General features: G+C 37.5%; 3 protein-coding genes and 2 pseudogenes across 6 annotated transcripts; 3 read left to right on the top strand and 2 right to left on the bottom strand.

Moving 5' to 3' along the window:
- Nucleotides 1-3,803: 3,803 nt before the first annotated feature.
- On the bottom strand, nucleotides 3,804-7,037 carry LOC104767082 (aspartyl protease family protein 1). The gene is made up of 10 exons (XM_010491106.2): nucleotides 6,407-7,037; nucleotides 6,159-6,294; nucleotides 5,518-5,753; nucleotides 5,159-5,383; nucleotides 4,910-5,045; nucleotides 4,756-4,832; nucleotides 4,575-4,674; nucleotides 4,436-4,493; nucleotides 4,267-4,338; nucleotides 3,804-4,182 (listed from the first exon to the last, which is right to left on the bottom strand). Exons 1-10 carry the CDS (start codon nucleotides 6,712-6,714, stop codon nucleotides 3,986-3,988), a joined length of 1,545 nt encoding a protein of 514 aa, XP_010489408.2. The 5' UTR covers nucleotides 6,715-7,037; the 3' UTR covers nucleotides 3,804-3,985.
- On the top strand, nucleotides 6,935-11,688 carry LOC104768157 (protein neprosin-like; annotated as a pseudogene).
- A 1,710-nt stretch (nucleotides 11,689-13,398) lies between these two features.
- Nucleotides 13,399-14,401, top strand: LOC147920918 (uncharacterized; annotated as a pseudogene).
- Nucleotides 14,402-14,413: 12 nt separating this feature from the next.
- LOC147920917 (uncharacterized) lies at nucleotides 14,414-14,856 on the top strand. Its single transcript, XM_087501289.1, has 2 exons — nucleotides 14,414-14,421; nucleotides 14,529-14,856. The coding sequence occupies exons 1-2, from the start codon at nucleotides 14,414-14,416 to the stop codon at nucleotides 14,854-14,856; spliced, it is 336 nt and encodes a 111-aa protein (XP_087357415.1).
- Nucleotides 14,857-15,440: 584 nt separating this feature from the next.
- On the bottom strand, nucleotides 15,441-18,387 carry LOC104767079 (uncharacterized). Of its 4 annotated transcripts, XM_087503171.1 has the most exons (7): nucleotides 18,080-18,387; nucleotides 17,647-17,958; nucleotides 17,328-17,552; nucleotides 16,570-17,225; nucleotides 16,369-16,474; nucleotides 16,041-16,265; nucleotides 15,441-15,891 (listed from the first exon to the last, which is right to left on the bottom strand). In XM_087503171.1, the coding sequence occupies exons 2-4, from the start codon at nucleotides 17,941-17,943 to the stop codon at nucleotides 17,169-17,171; spliced, it is 579 nt and encodes a 192-aa protein (XP_087359297.1). In that variant the 5' UTR covers nucleotides 17,944-17,958; nucleotides 18,080-18,387; the 3' UTR covers nucleotides 15,441-15,891; nucleotides 16,041-16,265; nucleotides 16,369-16,474; nucleotides 16,570-17,168. The 4 variants fall into 4 exon arrangements, with proteins under 4 accessions (XP_087359297.1, XP_010489405.1, XP_087359296.1 ...); XM_010491103.3 differs by having other exon boundaries at nucleotides 15,441-16,265; XM_087503170.1 differs by lacking the exons at nucleotides 17,328-17,552; nucleotides 17,647-17,958; nucleotides 18,080-18,387.
- Between the last annotated feature and the right edge of the window lie 4,079 nt (nucleotides 18,388-22,466).

Genomic DNA, 22,466 nt, shown 5'->3' with positions numbered 1-22,466 from the left:
AATTTCACTTCAGTGTTCTGGAGGGCATTTCAAGCGGAGATGGGCACTAAGGTGCATATGAGTACAACTTATCATTCCCAGACAGATGGACAATTAGAGAGAACAATCCAGACGTTGGAGGATTTGTTGAGGATGTGTGTATTGGATTGGGGTGGCCATTGGGCAGATCATTTGAGCTTGGTAGAGTTTGCTTATAACAACAGTTACCAGGCGAGTATTGGCATGGCTCCTTATCAGGCTTTGTATGGGAGGCCGTGTCGTACACCGTTATGATGGACTCAGGTGGGGGACAAGAGCATGTACGAGGCAGATTTTGTTCAGGAGACCTCGTAGAAGATTCGAGTTCTCAGGCTGAACATGAAGGAAGCTCAGGATCGGCAGAGGAGTTATGCCGATAGGAGGAGGAGAGATCTTGAGTTTCAGGTTGGAGATAGAGTGTACCTCAAGATGGCTATGTTGCGGGGTCCGAAAAGGTCATTGACTGAGACTAAGTTGAGTCCGAGGTATATGGGTCCGTTCAGAGTGATTGAGCGAGTTGGACCAGTGGCATATAGACTGGAGTTACCTGAGGTTATGCGTGCATTCCATAAGGTTTTTCATGTGTCTATGTTACGGAAGTGTCTCCGCGAGGATGATCAGTTGTTGGCTCAGATTCCTGAGGATCTTCAGCCTAACATGACTTTGGAGGCGAGACCAGTGAGGGTTCTCGGGAGGAGGATCAAGGAACTTCGGAAGAAGAAGATTCCTTTGATGAGACTCCTTTGGGATTGTGATGGTGTTGAGAAGCAGACTTGGGAGCCTGAAGCGAGGATGAAGGCAAGGTTTAAGAAGTGGTATGAGAAGCAAGCCGCGACTTGAGCTTGCCTAGCCTGGTCCCATTTGTAATCCGTGGCTGGAGCGGGAATGGAGTATTACAGCCCATCTCTCTTGTTTACTTTGTCGCTTGGTTGTGCGACTAAGTAACAAGATGAGGTGGTGGTTGGGGTACAAAGTTTCCGCGAGGCAGTGTGTTGGAGGAAAGTTTCTTGTTTTGGAAGTCCTATAAGTGGAAAGTTTTCAGAAGTGAAAAGTGCTAAAAATGGAAAGTTTTATGTGAGTTAGAATTGTCCATTTTTAGTGGCGGAGAGCCTGGGAGAGGGCTTGTGTGGCCTTAGTGGCGGACTTTTGAGTCATTGCGCCGTGTGCGGCAGTCTTTTGAGTTATTGTGTGGCCTTTGTGGCGGGCTGTTTAGTCATTGTGTGGCTTTTGTGGCGGGCTGTTTAGCCGTTGTGTGGCCTTTGTGGCGGGCTGTTTAGCCATAGTGTGGCCTTTGTGGCAGGCTGTTTAGCCAGAGTGCCTGTTGAGGCGGTCCTTCGGGACAGATGGTCTTTGTGACGGTCCTTCGGGACGAGTGGCCTTGGTGGCGGTCCTTTTTAGGATATTTGTTTGGCCTTGGTGGCGGTCCTGTTTAGGACATTTGTTTGGTCTTGGTGGCAGTCCTGTTTAGGACATTTGTTTGACCTTGGTGGCGGTCCTGTTTAGGATATTTGTTTGGCCTTTGTGGCGGTCTGTTGGGCAGTGAGATGATCCTTGTGTGGTCATGAGGTATCCCAGTGAGGGGATATGGGGTTGGTAGGGCATCGTGTTGTCTTACGCGAGCCACAGGAAGGAAACCTGGATAGGGATAGGACTCTGACGTGTTCCGAATTGTTTGCTCGCGACTCATGGAGGACTTAAGTCCTCCTAGTACCGCCATATTCTAAGACTTTGTGGCTTGGGAGTATGGCTGGTATATCGACTTCGGATGCCGATTCGGGGGCGCGTTGTAGGGTGGCAACCCGAGAGACGAGTATTGGACTCCCTTATATACATTATGGCATGCGGGCTTAGGCCCGATGAAAGAGCAAATAATGCATGGAGCGTGAGTCTATCGCCTAGAGGTGACCTTTCGGAGTTTGGTCGGAGGAGTGCGGGCCGTGGAGACGGTTGCACAGGAGTCCTTGGCTGATGGTTGTTCGAGATTCGAGGACGAATCTATATTGGTGGGGGAGAATTGTAACACCCGCAAACCGAAATTCTGATTTAGGGATTGCATTGGTCGATGCAGGTTGTACATCGGCCGATGCATGGTTGAGTTTCGGCGTTTTGACTTAAGTTAAACGTTGCGTTTTGGGCAAAAGGGAAAGGAAAACCCTTAAGTCGTTTCTTTTGTCTCATTCGACGAGGGTAGCTGTTTTTGAGAGAAAAGAAGGGAGAAAAAGTGTTCTTGAGTGTTCCTGGTGTTTGTGGCGTTTCCTGGTGAGATCTGAGGTTTAGAACGTTGTAAGAGCTTGCTAGGAGTGTTCTATTGCTTGTTTGAGGTTCAGATTCGTCTTGGCAAAGGTAAGTGCATGACTATAGCTTATCTAAGCTGGAGATTTCTCTGATATGCTTGTTATGTGTTGTTAGACTTATTAGATTGTTATTTGGGACGTTGGGAAGCTTTCTTGTGGCTTGGGATCGAGTTTTGTGGTTGTAGGAACGAAGATCCGGCGAGAAGCTGCGGGGGAAAACGATGCTCGGCATTGCATCGGTCGATGCAAATGCGAGGATGGCGCGTAAACTCTAGGGTTTTCGTGCTATGTCGAGCATGCGTCAGTCGATGCAATGGGAGCATGGGTCGATTCAAGTTAACCTTGCATCGGTCGATGCAGATTTTGCGTCGTTCGACGCAACCTCCAACTGGTGTCGATCGATGCTGAGTTCTGGTTTGTTATTGTTGATTGTTTATTAATGGTTAGAGATGTCTCTATTGCTTGTGTGTATAGCCTAGTAGATGGGAGGATTGCCTTACTGAGTGTTTATTAAATACTCATGCATTGCAATATGTGTTTGTGGTGCAGGTAAAGGCAAAGTGTGATCGTGGAATCAAGGCAATGAAGAGGAGGATGTTCCAGTGGTTCGCTTGGTTGTCTGGCTTCTGTTAGGTGGCTAGAGTTGAGTGCTAGAATGTTGTTTAGGATTGCTGGTTCTCTGGTTTATGCTGTTTGGATCATTAGGTTATGATTTGGAATTAATGTTGGTTATTGGTTATTATTTATTGAATTATTTATTGGATATTGGTATCTGTTATTTCCGTTGTTGGTTTTGTTTGTGGTTAGATGGCTAGTGGATATGAGACCACTTGCTGTAGTTATTAATTATTATTATTTATTATTTATTTAAAAAAAAAACGGGTCAGGTCGTTTCAGTCTTCAATTAATATTTTTAATATTTGTATTTTGTTATATGATTATTAAAGAAATTTATACTGTCTTATACAATGTATTCATAATTTTATCATTTAAAACAAAACAAAAAAAATTAAAAATTAAAAATATTATTATTTACATATCATTTTTGACAACAAGAGAATAAGTTGTAACGGTTCACAAAATATACAAAAATATGACAGTAAGGTTAAGAAGAGAAGACTGTAGATTGCATTTATTCATTTTTCAAAAATTAAAAATATTTTACGAAAAATTTCGACGAAAAGACATTGATAAAATGTTACATTGAAAAGACACGAATGAATGGTTAAGACGAATAAAAGCGAACGAAATAACACGATTGCAATATTATCTCATGGCAGTTAATCGTAAAATTTTGTTTAATTTGATGTGTGTAGCATTGATAATTATTTATTTAATCATATGTGAAGGTAAGATTATTTTAAGAATATATTTCAATAAAAATATAAAGAATATTTGAAAAATTTGTATATTTTTGAAATTTTTATTAAATAGTTTAGGAATACTAATAATTTAATAAATAAATTTAATTAAAAAATATTATAATAAATATTTTACTAAAATGAGTTTTTTGACGATATCCGAAGGGCTCCATACCTAGTTAGACAAATATACAACGTAGAAAAGAAAAAAAATACAGCTGTAGTGTAAGATTTTTTTGGTAATTCATTATCTTCTAAAGAATACAAATTCGTGTATAGTGGATGTCTAAATATATATACGTGTAAAAAAAATTAAAGGATGGCCAAAATTGAGAAGAAGAATAATGAAAGTGAGATAGAGAGAGAATAAGTGGTAGAAGAAGTCGACGTGCTTGGTCTTTGAGATGGTATGTTTGTCGCCTCTGGGTCAAACGAAGATGTTGGTGGTCTAGCCGAAGAAGAGGAACGGTTTGATGGAAGCGTCCGCGCCGAGGTCTCACCGGTGTAACCTTTAGCCATAAAAATGAAGTCAGGTTAGAAAGAAGTTTAGGATCTTAGGCTCTACAGGGATGAACACTTGATAAGGAACTCACAATCAGATTCTTTCCACCCCAGAATCAGTTTCTCACGATCAAAGACAACACGATAGCCAGTCATGAAGTTCTCTACAAATTGTAAAAACGAAGAAATCTGATAAAACTCTTGCATTTTTAAGTTTAGTGACACAACAGTTTTTGGTTGAGTTTCCAAATAGATACTTACGTCCGATGATGCTAATGTCTTCTATCTTCATGATGGCTAAACAGTACACATCTGTGTCCTGAAATCATCACAAGGAGAGAGCTTAAGTATTGGCAGAGACAGAACAGAGGTGTGCTGTAATAACAGAGGCCTAACTAACCTTCATGGGGATTACTACTAAAGGGTGATATACGGGATATGAGCTCCCGCCTTTCATTGTAAGATTCACAGCTGGATACTGGAAGCTGTCTTTGTTCGGGCTGCACATAGATAGATCCAGAAGTTAGTTAGTAAGGTTTCAGAGATAATAAGAGTGATGGTGACCAGAGTACAGAGGCAACCTTAATGCATAACAGTACTCAAAAGGTAACTCTGAATCAGTTGTTTGATAACGTTTGTCCAAAGCTAGAGAATTAAACTGCACAATCATATTGGTTATCAAGCCATGTAATACCAAACCAAGATCATAATACAATATGTAAGACGAAAACTCACGCTTTCTGAAATAAGGGTGTAAGCTGCATCAGTCAGATAAGTGAACGAGGTTCCAGAGTCGAAAACAGCATCAAATTCAAGATCGCCTGTATTTCCTCCAACGCTTATTTTAGTGACGGTGATATTGTAAGTAGGACTGGTTGACATGAAAATAATAGAGTAGTTAGAAGAAAAAACTGGAAGTATATTCAAGGAGATGGACATGTTCGGTAAAACATAAAAAAAGATATGATTCAATGGCTTGCTTACTGTGGTTGTCTTATGTTCAATGGCGTTTCCCGTTGGTCTACGCTACCTTTATCTCCAAAACTGATCCTACCAGCTCCATCATTCCCAAAACACATTGAGAATGAGTTTGCCACAATTCCCTCCTTTGCTAGTACGCTAGGAACCGATACGTCTTCTAAGCCAAGACCGAAAAGACCATTTGGAGCTGCACTATCATGGAATACACCGGTCTGAACTTGACCACATCTGTTCCAGCACAGAAAGATTGCTAAGACGAAATCACAAAGATTTAAGCTTGCCAACATAATAGATAGTTTAAGAAACATAAAAAAAATTCTATGATATAATACTCAAAAGTCTGTAAGGAAGAAATTACTTACCCCAAAGTAACTCGAGCGGAAATAGTTTTGGAACTTTTGTCATTTGTAACTAAGTGAAGTACATCCTCCACCAAGACTCCAGTAGACGAGGTACCATTAGAAAGATACCGGATCTGGTAAGGGCAATTACTTTGAGGGGAAGCACAACGATCACCTCTTGTACATAAAGAGCTATTACAAGGAACTTCAGAACTTGTCGATGATACATTAGGGCTATAAATATTAAGGTCCAAACTCTGCAACAACAAAATAAAAACTTCCTTAAGGAATCGAACAACTTGCAGATATAAAAAAAAATGTCTAAAGAGATAACACATCAAATGTCGATAAAACAAAATCTAAGCATAAACATATCTCATTCACGAAATTTGTCTAATCCACATGGTGATCAATTGCAAACATAGATGTATCCTCGACAGCTCTAGTGTCAGTCTCACTGTATTTTAGTGTTAAAGACTTAGTCAACAAAGAGCTGCCCAAAGTCAGATTTCTATTCTATAATTATTCTTTTATCCCACAAATAAACCCTCACGTAGAACAAACCCATCAAGTTCTTCACAATCTAGACCAAAACCTACTAGCATAGCAACATACTCAAATGAAACACGTATACGTCTATAAGCAAAATAAAGAAACATTACCGAGCCACCAGGCGCTTTCAATTCACGAACACAATTAGTGCAGTCACAGGGCAACCAAAACAAGTCACTTCCAGTATCTAAAGCAACCAGAAACCAATTAGCCGGCGTACCAACTGACACATTAGCGTAATGCAAACTGTTACAAACACCAAACAAAACAATCCAACCAAACCATTCAAGTCTCTCTCCATTAAAAAATAAACCTTTTTTTTTTTTTGACAAAGCAATGAAATTTAAGAAAACCTTACAATCCAAGGGCATCAACACGAACAGTTTCGTTGCCGTCAGAGAAAGTAACAAGTGATTGATCAACAGAGGCAAGCCTACGACCTCTGATTAACCGATCACGATGAGCCATGACTCTGTAATACTTAGAAGAGTCTCGATTAGGCAAACCATCCCCAGGCAAAACACCAACAACCTGATCCGAGAAACGGTGATGAAACTCAAACCCAAATTCACCAATTCCTTCGCATCTATCCAAAACCCAGCTCGAAGATATCAAAAGAAGAAGATCCAGATACATAATTCTACAGCTTGAGGAGTACCAAACCATCGCTGGCTCGTCTTCAAAAAAAAAAAAAAAAAAGTACTCCGCCGAGATCTCGGAAACTTCCTAAAAATGAAATAAAGAACGAAATTTCCGAGTAATACTGAAAACCCAGTCTAGCTAAAGAGCGAGAAAGAATCAAAAGGTAAAAAAAGACCGAGAAAATCAGGGAAGAAGAATCGTGTGAAGTAGGAGAAGCTCCAAAGGTTTCTCCTTTGTCTGAGAGATGATGATGAACAACTTTGAAGTCAATTTATTTTCCTGAAATAAAGTAATTAAATAATAAAACTTATTCTTATTATTATTTTGTTTAATTATAGTAAGAAATTAAAAAAAGGTGGCAGGTAATTTTCATTATCAAAAGACTCTCAAATTAAAGCAAAAGTCAAAGTAGAAGTCATCACTTCTGTAGAAATTTCAAAGTCGTCGTCGTCGTTGTGTAAATTTGTAAACCACAATCAAATTAATATTATTATTGGTTACGCAATTGAATTCATTTGTCAACACGTCATTCAATTATGTAAAGATTTGGTATTATTAGTTATATGTAGTTGGACCGACTTTTCCTAAATGTTTTTTTTTTTTTGTAAGGTTAGTTGTATAATTTGTTGTTATTTTATAGGTAACTAGATTAAGATTGACAAAATTGTGGAGTTACACTAGAAAAAAAAATTAAACCTAACTAAATCTTTAGTTTCACCAAATTTTAATCAATGTATGTTTCATAATCTTTATACAGAGCCCAGATGGAGATATTGTAGATTGTGTTCATATAAAGAATCACCCAATATATGATCATCCTTTATTCAAAAACCACACAGTTCAGGCTCTTAGTTCTTTTCAGTATATTTACTTAACATAAAATTATAGACCTTTGGAATTTTGTGTAACCAAAAGAATCATTAACATAATACAGTCTTCATTGTTTCAAATTATGGAATTTATTACATTTAGGCTAGCATTTTTCTGTTTAATCTCCTATTTTTTGTTCTAACATTGTTGTGTTGTAGATGAGACCAAGTTCTTACCCAAAAGAATGGAACAATGAATCTTCAGATAGAGAAAAACAAAATATGGTGACACAACTTTGGGCAATCAATGAATAATGTCCCAAGAATAGTATTCCAATCAGAAGAACAAAAAGAAAGGATATTTTACGAAGATATGACAGGAAGGATTCGAACATCATATATCATCCTAAACCAGAGCCGTGCCATAGTGAGAGAAAAAGAAGCACTCACTTGTGGCATCCAATTAGAAAAATTATTAAAGGGCATATATTTATTAGTTGGATTACATAGTTTACTGCTAATAAAATTATTTTAATATCAAATATAGGTTTACAACTTATAATGATAAAACTTTATGCTATTCGGAGAAGCAAAATTTGGGTTTGTAGGATCCAAACATACACTTCTAATACGTTAATTAATTAAGAAAAAGATAAAAACAATAGTTATTTAATAATTAGTGTAAAATTAAGAGATTTGCTTTGTTGCTTCTACTAGTCTCATTACATCTTTCATTATTTTTTTGATTATTATAGTTTAGAGGGATAAAACTTTTTTTGAAAGTTTTTTTTTTCCCAAATTGTTTTACAGTTTCGGTAAAATATTTCATGTTTTTTTTATTTTCTTTTCTTATTTACTTTGTTTTTTCTGATTTTTTTACCCAATTCATTTTCAATTTGCAAATAGTAAATATAAATTGTAATTTTATTTTTAAAACTTGGTTAACTATTTTGTGGATAAAATGGAAAAAAATGTTTTAGAATTATTATATATCATTTGTTAATTTGTTTTCTTAAGTGAAATTTTTTTATTAATATTTTTTTAATGAATTGGAGCATTTTTCTTTTAACCGCTTATGATTCTCATCAATGTAAAATGCTAAACCAATAAAAAAAAAAAGAATTAAAACCAAACGCTCTCAGGCACTAATATCAAGGAACCCCTTCAAACTTTGTTCTCCATCGCCGGCGAAAGTATGAATCGCCGGCGTCGGGATTCCTCTTTCTCCTTTGCTTCTGTTCTCTGTTTTTCATCGTCTTTAATCTCTTTTGGTTTGTATCTCAATCTTTTCAAACTTTTACACCCTCTCAATCCTTGCTCAAACCCTCAACCTATTCCGGTCAGTCATGATCCACTGGCTTAAGAAGGCGGATTTGGCTGATATCTCTCTTCCAGATCCAGCCTCTGCTCACAATGTCGATTCAGCAGCAAGTATTCCCAAATTCACCCATGGTGTGCAGATCCAGATTAAGTCGAATCTTTGCTGAAGGACCCTCAAAGACCATGAGTAAAGTGGTTTCGTGGAGCTAGATCTCCCCAAAGAGGTTTGTCTCACTGTTGTTTCGATATCCACCTCGACGCAGCCGACGTGTAACACAGGAAACCCTAGGTTCTCACCTAGTGGACCTTTCCTCACTTTTGGGCCTTAGAATCAATTCTCGGCCCACTAATAGAAGCTTGTGCACAAACCCAATACGACGATGGTTCATGTTTGTCGCTATCCTCTTCTTGTCAAAACCTTTTGATATGTGGCTTCGATCATTTGAGTACGGTGGCCGAAGACTCCATCTGAAAGATAATTTGACATCATGGAACTGGTGTTGGCAATGTTCTTCTGAAATCCTGTTACCATACCATCTTTTGGCCAAGCTATGTAAGAGCATACTCTCACTGAACCACTATCGACGATGTGATTTCGGTCTTAGATCTTCTATGTCCAGGTCCGGTCTTCATAACCCTCTATTTGAGGTTTTCTGGTGTCGAGGTCAATTAAATGGATTGTACAGGAACGACATTATGACCACACCTCCAATGAGCGTTGGTTATCGTTGCCTCATCATACATCCAGCCCTGTATCCCTTGTTCCCCGAGTCCATCTATGTGAAATCTTTATACTTAAGGAATACAACTCTTACCGTGGAAAGGTATCTTATTTTCCTACCGCAGCTTTCGTTTATGAGCCTGCTTGGTGAATGGTTTAAATTACTGGATCCCTTCCGACAGTGTAAATCTAGCTGTAGAGATTGTCTACCTAGATCTGTTTATGATAGTGTTATTGCAAGCTCAATCTCTCTGGCAACAGTCATCTATGCTTGGTCAAGTCGAGTTCTCCTCGGTAGCAGAAGTTTGGTTGTTTTAGAGTGTTTTGAGAGATATATTTGTCGAGGCCAGTTGAATAGCTCTGTTTGGAAGCCTACATTGCTGAATCCTAACTTAGAGTTTGATCCAACAGTCTGCTTGAATCGGCTACTAGTACCCTTTGCTCCAACTTGTCAACTACTGCCACAAGATCGAAAACTCGGATCTGATTTCAATTCTCAGGACCAATCTGACGATAAGCTTTGTGTGGATTTCCTTAACCTCCATGGCCAATGGCTTCATGCGAGGGAGGACCCATCTGCTCTGTTACGGCTTGTCACCCATCAAATACGATTCCCGGTTTCATCTTCTTCAAACGCCATGAGCACTTGTCAATTATCTAACCCCTTAGCCTCCTCCATGCAGCACATTTTTAAAAGCTCCTATGCATCTATCGTACGAGCGAAGTATGAGCACTTGTTAGTCAGGGATTTTCTGAAGCTTGTCTTCAAACTTGAATCCTACAAGACATTAAAAGACCTTCCATCCTTTGCAAGCTCTTCAAGGTTGTGCATCTTCTTGGAAGACTCATGTAGTCTTTATCTTTACCTTTCTTGTAACCCTTTGCTTTTAAGTTGTAAGAACATTCCTCTTTTGAGGCTTTAAATTTTAATGAAAGTCGTTTTGTCCAAAAAAAAGAAGAAGATACTCATCAATGTTGGCACGACTCTGTCCTAAACTATCACATTCAACTAGTAACTCCATACATGAGGTGCATATAAACTAGATATACATTAGCATTTGAAAAGCCGTATTTTTTTCCTATTAATGTAACATGTGTGTATATAGTATGCCCAAATTCAAGTGAAAAGAAAGTTTCATGGAGCTCAGGCGGTAATAAACATTTGGAAACCTCATGTACAAATGCCAAAAGAGTTTAGCTTAGCACAAATGTGGGTTATGGCTGGCCCGTTTTCTAAACTTAATAGCCTTGAAGCTGGTTGGCAGGTTTTTTTTGTTTTTTTTGTTTTTTACAGCTACATCCTTATATATATTCGAATAATTATCTTTTGTCATCTTTCTTTTTTCTTCAATCGATCGCCTATTGTTTAGGTCGATCAAGATCGCCATGGTGATGCCAATCCAAGATATTTTATTTTTTGGACTGTGAGTTAATGCTTATAGTATTACCTTAAATTATTTTAAATTGTCATAATATGTACTTATAGAGAAATTGTTTGTTTTTTTTTACCTTGTGTATTGTTTGGTAACATGGAAACAGGCAGATGGTACAAATCATGCTGTTACAAACTTACAATCTTGATTGTCCCGGATTTGTTCCTGTCAACCAAAAATTTGCTTTAGGTATGACCGTTAGTAATGTTTCTACCTACAATGGTCAACAATATCATATTCCTACAACTATATGGAAGGTCAATAGAACATACCATTTTCCACCGTATTTATAAAAGATTTTTGGTATAAAAATGAAAATGAATTCGTTATTTTGTAGGATCCATATTCAGGGAACTGGTGGTTGAAGTTTGATGACCATGAATTCATCGGATATTGGCCTTTCATATTATTTAACCATCTACGAGATGGTGCGACACAAATTCAATGGGGAGGTGAAATAATAAATTTTAAAGATGGTTCATAACACACAACAACAAATATGGGGAGTGGACATTTTGCAGATAAGGGATATCAAAAGGCTAATTATTTTAGGAATCTTGAGACAATCAACGAACATGATATTAAGATAAAACCTAAGGAAGGTTATTCTTATATGACGCAAGAGAGTTGTTACAACATTAGGTCTGGTTATAATACTCTATGGAGAATTCATTTTTTCTATGGTGGTCCTGGTCGAAATCATAATTGTATTTAATTATTATAAAAATGTTATTGATCAAAGCATACCATAATTAAAATTAAAAATTAATCTATGTGATGGTGCAAATACAATTTTAGTTAATTTGAGTCTTAAGACCATATATAATGCTCTATATGGTAAATGCAAGAGCAGACTGGAGAACAAAATTTTGTTTTCGAGATGGTTTTTGGACTCGAATTTAGGGTAATGTGGACGTTGTTTGATCGATATATGAATTAAACTCGATCATAGTATATATATAAAAATAGCATACCTCCTAAACTCACAATATGATAATATGGATTTATGTCATAACGCCTCTAACAGAAACATCTCTCTACTACATCAACACACTTCAATGCATTGTTAAAGCTCCCGTTCTAATTGTGTTTTATATTTGGGAAAAAGTCTAGATTGACTCAAATTATGGGTTTTATAGCCTAAATAACTCATAAAATATTTGGGTTATTTTAGTTTTTTTTTGTTCCTAAAATACCATTTTTTCTTTTGATGAGATTTTTTTTTTACCAAAATATCCCTCCTAATTTTTTCTTTAGGTCACAGAAATTTCAATTTTTTTTTTTATAAAGTCTGCCATTCAGTTGTCACAGATTTTATTTGTGTGGCAGATTTTATCATTTACGACAGATTTTTCCACGGCAGATTTTTTTTTTTGACAGATATTTTGTAGTTTGTTATGACAGACTTAATTTTAGTGACAGTTTTTTTTTTTACGACAGACTTATTGTTGTTGTTACCACAGACTTTCATAATATATGACAGATTTTTTTTGATTAGTCGCTACAGTTTTGTTTTTGAGACTACTAATTTGTGGTCACATGGTAGATTTGTTGACGAGATAATAATTACTAGATTGACATTAAGTAATAACAGATTTATCTTTTACAATGACATATTTTTTTATTTTACAAAAAAACTACATTTTGGTGGCAGATTTTTAATTTTAAAAAGAAACCCTTGATTAACCCATAGTTGAATTATTGTTGTTTCATGTTATGGCAGATTTTGATTTATGTTATGATAGTTTTTTTTTTTTTTTTTTTTTTTTTTTTTTTTTTTTTTTAAATATGCGGTTTAGTAACAGATTTTTTAAAGAAAATAACAATTACTAGAATGACTTTAAGAGTGTTTACAGATTTATTTACGTTACTACAGATTTTTTTTAAGTTATGACAGATTTGTTTGAAATTCATTTGATGACAGATTTGATTTTAAAATCGTATAGTGACAGTTTTATTGTTTTCTTTTAAGTTATGACAGATTTGTTTTAAAAATCACATGCTGACAGATTTTATGAATGTCATAACAGATATGTTTTTAAATCCGTATAATGACAGATTTATTGTTTTACTTTGGTGACCAATATTTATTGAATAAACTGATTTATTTTGTTACTAAACGGCAGACTTAATATATGTATGACAGATTTTTTATGATACTTGACATATTTGTCATCGAAACCATATAATTATTAGGGTTATAGATTAGGCAACGGTTTCCTTAACATTCACGATCTCCATCGTCGCCTCTATTTTTTTTTCCTTTTGTGTTCTTTATCCAATCAATTCCGATGTTTTTTTTTCCTTTTGGGATCATCTAAGATTCGGTTCTGGGTTCCAAATCTTAATTATTGGGTATTCTCTTCACTTTTCTGTTTTGGGTTCGTGACCGTAATTTGTCACGTATCAAAGAACTAGATTACACATGGATCAAGTGATTCTCGTATGTGGTAAGTGGATCTTTGAGGAAACGAAATGGTTATTTGCTGTGGATAATAAGAGAGGTTGTCGAATTCTAGAGTGTAACAATAAAACGAGTTATGATGATTGTATTCAAATGGTGTATGAGGATTTCTGTTTGAATGACAAAGTATATGATGTTGGGTTGAGTTACAAGATTTCGAAGATGCTTTTACAGAAGTTACCGAGTGATACACCTCCAGTATTTATTGGTAATACTCGACAGTTTCACACGTTTTTGGGACAAATGAAGAGGGATACTTTACGACTTTGTGTTGAAGTGAAGGAAAAAGTTGTGTGTGAATTGAATTAAGAGTGCTCTTTAGTTGATCCCACGTTACACAGGAAACAATCAAGAAACGAGGACAATTTAGTGGAAGATGTTTATATTGAAGATGTTGTCGCTAAGGAAGATGATGATGCTGACGACGACGAAACTAGGTTTGATTATTGTGACGATTCTGATGGAACAGATTCTCACGATGAGAACTTTTCCAACTGTGGGATTCCACCAGAAGAAGAAGAAAAAACTAAACTACCATTGAAGAAGAGGAGTACTGGTATTTATATTGAAGAACAAAAGAAAGATGAACAGTTTGCAAAGTTGGAATTGTCGTCTCTTGATTTGGCTGTTGGACAGTGTTATGAAACAAAAGAGCACTTGGAAACAAGGTTAAAGATACTAACCTTGGTTCAGAAGTTTGATTATTTTGTTTATAAATCCACACCATCTCTACTGATTGTCAAGTGCTGGGTAAAAGGATGTTCTTGGAGGGTACGAGCTACACCAACAAAAGAGTATCCAAAGTTTCAAGTGTGTGTTTTTGTTTCAGATCATACATGTTCAGTTACGGAGCGTTCATCACGTACCCGACAAGCAACGCATGAGATACTTGGAATGTTATACAAGGATTTCGTAGGTGGAGTCGGACCCAAGGTGTTGCCAAAGCATGTTGCAGAAGCCTTAAATAAACGATTTCATGTCAAGGTACTATTTTATTTCCTATCATTGTATGTTACGCTACATACAAATATTAATATTAACATTTTTTCACATTAACAGATTGGATATTGGAAAGCTTATCGAAAACTAAGATATGCTCGTGAGTTGGTTAGGGGTAGTCCAGAGAGTGGATATGAGCAGCTACCTACATACTTGTACATGATAAAAAGGGCAAATCCTGGAACATTTACCAATCTTAAAGTGGATGAGTCTAAAAGATTTAAGTATATGTTTCTAGCATTTGGTGCAAGCATAATTGGATTTCCGTTTATGAGGAAGGTGGTGGTCGTTGATGGCACTTTTTTGCAGGGAAAATACAAAGGGACACTCCTTACAGCTACAGCTCAAGATGGAAATTTTCAGATTTTTCCAATAGCTTTTGCTGTGGTTGATACAGAAAATGATGAGTCATGGGAATGATTTTTCAAGCAACTCAGTTGTATTATACCAGATGACGGAGGACTTGCCATTATATCGGACAGACACAAATCAATTGGGAAAGCAATAAAAACAGTTTATCCGAAGGCTAGCCGTGGAATATGCACTTACCACCAATTGCAGCAGCTGAACATCGCAAAGTTTCTCGCATTTCAATGTCACACCCATATTTTTACACGAACTACTTGTACAGTTCCTATGAAAATGCCATCATGCCAAGAGATTTTGCACAATCCGTTCCTGTAGCTGTGACGAAGGACATTTGTTTACCACCTATACCTCGACAACAACTAGGAAGGCCAAAGAATTCGAGGATTAAATCTGTATTGGAGATTGCTATAGAAAAGAAAAAGCCAAGAAAGCTACATACATGTGGAAATTGCAATCAAGTAGGAAATAATCGAAAGACATGTACTTCATAGGAACTTTGTTTTCTTCTCATTATTGCATGCTATTTACGTTCAGACACGTCAAACTTATAAAGCTATTGTTACGTTCGCATTATTTGTTTTTTGGTCGTACTTGATAACATGACAAATATAACTAGAACATAATAAACAAACATAAATCCACAACAAAAAACTAGTTCATTAGGATGAAAAATACTAGTACATAAGAAGAAAAAGACTAGTACATTAGAAGAAATAAGATGAAAAGACTACTACATGAAAAACTATGATTACAATCTACTCTCCCTCATCCATAAGGTGAGGGACTTCTATGTCCCCAGCACGAAAGTAAGGATATTTTTCATTTGGTACGACTAACTCTCCCACTTCGTCATAAATCTCTGCAGCTAGCTTTGTCCGTAGGGATGATATGTTTCTATCGCTTAGGCCGTCGAATGTTTTCCCAAGAGCTAAACATTTTATATAATTCAGTGCATGCACTCCACAATCTCCTGGATTTTCATTCAGTGGAACATTTCTTTTCACTCTTCTCACTTCTAACATCGCAAAACTCTTCTTTCGGATATCCTCAGGAACAAAAGCACTTAACATTGCAGGGATCATTTTCCTAAAAGGCATGCAATATTTAACCATGTCTGAATCTATCACCAATCTGGGGATGCTATCATAAACATTAATCTTCCTACTTGGCAAGTCAATATGCAGAGCCATCCAATGATTATCATTGACAAAAAGACAAGCATATAAGTGATCTACCTCAGTGAACCACTTCTTGTTTGTCGCAGAATCATAGGGAGCTCTTCCGTTGAAGTGCTCTTAAAAGGTTTTCCTGAACAAGAAGTTCTTAGGTGCGAACTGATTGTAATCTTTTTCTAGCTTCGCGATAAAATATTGATCCAAGAAGGCTATGCGTTGCGTAGGGTACGGACATGGATCACGCATCAACCGTTTTCGAAACATAGCCATTGCATGAACCATGTGCTACATTAGAATTAAAACGACATTAGAAACATGTAAAAAGCTAAACATATATTTTTTTTTTTTTTAAAACAGAGAACTTTAAGAAAAAAAACTGAGAACTTACATAGCCTCTCAACCATCCATAGTTAAAGCTTGGCCACTCATCTCTTGGAGTTATAATCTGCCAATAGAATCTCACAGAGTAACTATCCATTGCAAATCGTTCATCCCTGAAAAATTATATGACAATAAAGATTAGTTCATCCCTTTAACGTCTATGAGATTTACCAAAAAAAAAAAAAAACAAAACAAAACAAAAGCTTACTCATCAGATGCAAGGAACTCCATAAGTCTCTCAGCTTTCTCATCTTCCACAGGTTTGATATGGTCGTCATCTGTAATTATGCGCTTCACTGTAGAGCTGCCAATGAAAGGAAACTTCTGCGATCCTGCCAACTGTGGCACTCGTTTACCATGAGTCACCCCATCTAACTCCTGTAACTTATCATGAAGTAGTGACAATGTAGTATCTACCACTTTACTAGCCTTCTGTGTTATAGGGTCTGACCAAGCCTCTTCAGAACTAGAAGCCATTTTCTGATTTGCTGCTATGACTTTCTCGGTTACATCTTCAACGTCATCCATGTCCACATTCACTTTTTTTTTTCTTTTTTTTTTTTTTTTTTTTTTTTTTTTTATCAAGTTTGGGAATAACAACCTTTTGTGGATTGACAACAACCTTCTTCTGCTTCTCTTCCTTGTGACCATCAAAAACATCCACACTCTTCTTCTTTTCAACCTTGATTGCAGCTTTCACTGCTACCTTAGCCAAACTCTTCTTCTCTTCAACCTTACTCGCATCATTCTTCTCACACAAAGAAAGATCCTCGGATTTCTCTTCTTCTCTCCTTTTCTTCTTGTTTTTCACTGTGGGACAGGAAATTCTTCTTTTGAATTTTCCTTCATCTCTACAATCCAAGACTGTGAGAGAAAAAATATATATCAGAATGCAAAGGTTAAAATACACTCACGAAACAAAATAAATAAAACAAATTCTTAGTAGAGAATGAAATAATAACTTACAGGTGCTTCACTATGCGCCTCATCATGTTCATTATTGTCAGAATTGGCCTCTTTTGGTTGAGCACAAGTTTTTGCCTCTTTACTTTCTTTCACAAAGGATTCGAATTTAGTCTCCAAACAGGTCATCCTACTGCTCAGATTCTTGTCCAAGTCTGAAATATTCCCATTCAGTTTTTCCAACAGCTTCCAAATATCCAACAAGGTTTTCTGATCATCCACAACATCCTGCAAGCGTTTATATACAAGTGAATCATACTAACTTACTTCCAACAACAATAACATTTATGTTTACAAATCAGATAATTAAACAAAATCTAACCTGGATATGTTCTTCGCATAACTTCTCCTTCATGTCTGGAACTTCTGCTCCTTCATCATCATAAGAGTGAGCCTCTTTCAACTTCTTCTCCTTTTGACTACTTCTGATCTCACCATCTTTACCATCTTCTACTTTTCGTTTCTTCTTCCTCACATTGACTGTTTTCAATCTTTCCCAAGCATTGCCTCTTAAACGATCATGGAAAATATCTTCAATCAAGTTTTCAAGGTCTGGGTCCTTGTTGTCATCCGCATCGCACCATGTAGGATACAGATTATCCTCTGAAACTGGAAGCATATGCCTCACACGGACCTACAAGAAAAAAGCAATAAATATTTGCACTTTAAATGGGATTAAAAAATCAGATGCAACATTGAATCATGTAAACATGGTACAACAAAATTTTAATCAGAGGAATTAAGAATAAACTCACCAATTGGCTAAATTGAGAGTAATGGAAGACAGAAGTTGCGGCTGGAAGAAGAACAATAGCGGCCGGCGATGCCAACGGAGAGGCAAATATGCTGTCGGAAATTCTGGTCACCAACGGAGAAGAGAAAGATACTTGCAAACCCAGAACCACTTGAATCGCAAACCCAGACCCACAGAGACCCACGACGAAGGAAACAATATCGATATGTTAATTTTCAACACCTAACACTCAAAATATCCCGATGGCAAAGAAGACAATGTCGAAGGGAGAAGAAAAAAAAATATTTCGAGTTATAAAAACCCTTAGCTAGAAAAATAAATATTTAATACATATTAAAATCCCTTAAAATTAAGAAAACTTTCCAAATTAAAAAGGTTAAGGTGTTTTGGACTTTTAACACAATATTAGTGTCAATCTAGTTCTCCCGATCATTTGGGGTTTAGATCAGTTATTTTTGGGCAAATTCGTGTCAATCTAAGTAATTTTCACTTTATATTTTATTGGGCAAACATAAACTTGATTAGATTACTAAAGAGTTTTGACCAAAAAAAAATACTAAAGAGTATTATTACACTCCAAGCAAGGAGGAGTTTGACATAGCCACTAGGGCAGCCTTAGCTAAAGAATCGGCTAAGATATTGGAAAATATGGAAGATATAATTGCTATTATGTTGTATTGTGAATATTCTCCAGCTAGAATTTAGGAAGTTATACATCTTGCTCTCCAAGCTTAGTATATTATGTTTCTCTCTTGTATATATATGTGATGTAAGGGTTTGAGATCAATAACACAAACATTCTGAATATCTAGTAATTTCTAGTTTTACATGGTATCAGAGCCAAAAGCGTAAAAAACTTTCTTTTCTTTGTTCTCTCTGTTTTTCCTTTGTTTCTCTTCTTTTTGGTTTCTCTGTTTCGTTTGTTTCAATTATTACCATGGCTGAAGATAAAGCTCTCGTTAAGGCCTCTGACTCTAACAATGTCACGCCGTACACCTTGTCCTCGTCGGACAATCCTGGTTCAATGATCTCTTCGGTTGTGTTGACGAGAGAGAATTATGCAGAGTGGACAACCGAGATGTTCAACGCTCTTCGTGCCAAGAGGAAGATAGGGTTTGTCGATGGGTCAATCCACAAACCTAAAGAAGACAGTTCGGAGATGGAATCTTGGACAAGCGTGAACTCGATGGTTATCGGATGGTTGCACACTTCAATTTCTCCTCGTGTTAGGTCAACTGTGTCGTTTATTGATGATGCTGCAGAATTGTGGGAAAGTTTGAAGACCCGTTTCTCTGTTGGAAACAAGGTTTGAATTAACCACCTCGTGTGTCAGCTGGGTTCGTGTAAACAAGAAGGGCAGTCCGTCATGGACTATTACGGACGTCTTGTGAACTTGTGGGACAAACTTCAACGGTATCGTCAACTCCCGGTGTGTACTTGCGGAGCAGCTGCCAAAATCGCACAAGATCAAGAGAAGGAGAAAGTTCAGCAGTTTGCTATGGGACTTGATGAGTCTCGTTTTGGGAATGTAATTTTCCAGATTGTTGATGATGATCCTCTACCTGATTTGGCACAAGCTTATGAAAAAGCTGTTCGAGAAGAGCAATGCCTTGCTGCAAAGAAGAAGGAATAACAATATGATGCAGTAGGGTTTACTACTCGACGAGATTCACTTCAACAATAGTCGATTTCTCCAATAGTTGGAAATGAGAGTGAATTTTCTGGGTTTGCGACTCGATCTGGGTTTTTGCAGAACAACAACAACAAGAACAGAGACCGTAACTTACTCTATTCTAATTGTGGAAGATCAGGTCACGAGAAGGAGTTTTGTTGGGAGCTCGTCGGATATCCAGAGTGGTGGACCGATCGAAACAGAGGAGGATGTGGATCCAGTCGTGGTGGTCGTGGAGGAGCTGGTCGGTCTAATTTTCCAGGCCTTGGGCGTGGTTATGCAACGGCTGCACATGCTACAAGCCTCCATGCCTCGACGTATCCAAGTTTCACTCCGGAACAGTGGCAAGCAATAAGTAAGATGGCTTTGGAGAAAACAAGTGCCAATCCGGACAAACTCTCTGGTAAGATATTTTCTGGTAAGATACACGAGGAACTAATCCTTGACACTAGAGCCTCTCATCACATGACCGGAAATATTAACTTGTTGGTCGATGTTGTATCAACTCCTCTTTGCTCTGTTGGGTTTGCTGATGGAAGTAACACGATCTCGAAAAGCATGGGTGTGCTTCATGTTTCGGATCATATTACTCTCCATAACGTTTTATATGTTCCAAATCTCAATTGTTCACTTATCTCCGTTTCTAAGTTGCTCAAACAAACCAGTGGTATTGCCTTGTTTACTGATACACTTTGTGTTTTACAGGACCGTTTTTCGAATATTCTGATTGGAGCCGGGGCAGAACATGATGGGGTATACTATGTGATGGATGTGGCTGATGTGCAATTTAACAAGGTTGGAGTGAAGTGTGACTCGATGTTGTGGCATCATCGGCTAGGACATCCTGCGTTTTCAGTTCTTTCTACTTTACCTATAAGTTATGGTGTTTTTAACTTAGCTAGTCATAGTTCTTGTAACGTTTGTTTTTGGGCTAAGCAGACAAGAGAAGTTTTTATGATAGTTCTAATAAAACACATGATTGTTTTTCATTGATTCATGTTGATGTTTGGGGTCTGTACCGTTTCGGCTTCGTGTGGGGCTGTATATTTTTTTGACAATTGTAGATGATTTCTCTAGGGCAGTATGGACACATCTGTTGTTAGAGAAATCAGAAGTTCGTCAAGTACTTGAAATTTTTTTGCGCATATGCCGAAAGACATTTTGACAAGCCAATATGCACGGTGCGAAGTGATAACGGTACTGAATTTATGAAAAGTTCACCAAACATCGTGTGTTGCCACTCCACAACAAAATGGGCGTGTTGAAAGGAAGCATCGTCATATTTTGAATGTTGCTCGCTCTCTTCTTTTTCAAGCTAGCTTGTCGGTTTCGTTTTGGGGAGAGGCTATTTTAATGGCCATGTATCTCATTAACCGCACTCCTACTAAGGTCCTCCACAACCGTACTCCATATGAACTTCTTTACGGTGAAAAGCCTTCGCTTGATCACATCAAAGTGTTTGGTTCATCTTGTTATACTCACCGACGTGATCGATATAAAGATAAGTTTGGAGAGAGAAGTCGCCGTTGTATTTTTGTGGGTTATCCGTTTGTAAAAAAGGGTTGGAAGGTCTTTGATCTCAACACCAAAGAATTCTTGGTCTCCCGTGATGTGGTTTTTCAAGAAGATGAGTTTCCTTGGGCTACAAGGCATAGTGATTTAGGAACGACGACAATGGTGTCTCCTAGTGATATTGTTGTTGATGATTGGATGATTCCTGTATCCACCGCGCGTGATGACAGGGGGAGTATGGTGCTATTGGTAATGATCTTGTCACACCTGCTTCCTCGACACTGGCCTCCGAGACGTCTACTTCACATGTTGATGATGCGTCTCCTAACCCAGCTTCTGTTGTGCCTATTTCGCATCAAACAAATGAGTTTGCTGTGGTTACAAAGGATGTATCTCCTTCTGCTGCTCATGATGGTGTGTTGCCAGATAGTAGTAATGAGTTGGGTAAAGGAAAACGCCAAAAACTTCTGTCAGTTCGCTTGCAAGGTTATGTAACTTACTCTACACGCTGCACTGAAGAACCCCATCATGATTCACCCGACTTCACCTCAGATTCTTCGTCTACGTTCCAAGGTACACACACTCCTTATCCTTTGACGAATTATATATGTGATGATCATTCCTCACCCGCTCATAGAGCATTTTTGGCGGCGGTGGTTAGTGATGTTGAGCCAACTTCGTTTAAACAAGCCATGCAAGATCCTCTTTGGACTAATGCTTGTGGTACCGAGATTACAGCTATGGAAGAAAATCGTACTTGGAGCGTCGTTGATTTACCTCCTGGTAAAGAAGCTATTGATAATAAATGGGTTTTCAAAATAAAGTATAATGCTGATGGATCCTTAGAACGCTATAAAGCGAGATTAGTTGCTTGTGGAAATCGCCAAGTCGAGGGTGAAGATTACAATGAGACGTTCGCTCCGGTTGTTAAAATGACTACCGTTCGAAGTTTACTATGTATTGTTGCTGCTAAAAATTGGGAAGCTTACCAGATGGGTGTACACAATGCGTTTCTGCATGGTGATCTAGAAGAAGAAGTTTATATGAAGTTACCTGTCGGATTTCGTCATTCTGCTCCCAATAAAGTTTGTCACCTTCACAAGTCTTTGTATGGTCTTAAGCAAGCCCCGCTTTGCTGGTTTGCTAAGCTTACTCATGCCTTGACGAAGTTTGGTTTTGTTCAGTCGTACGAAGATTATTCACT

The sequence above is a fragment of the Camelina sativa genome, chromosome 19 (genome assembly GCF_030686135.1).
Source record: "Camelina sativa cultivar CO46 ecotype springtype chromosome 19, ASM3068613v1".
In the NCBI taxonomy this organism is placed as follows: Eukaryota; Viridiplantae; Streptophyta; class Magnoliopsida; order Brassicales; family Brassicaceae; genus Camelina; species Camelina sativa.
Note: the sequence above shows the minus strand (reverse complement) of the source record. Positions and strands in the feature narration are given on the sequence as shown.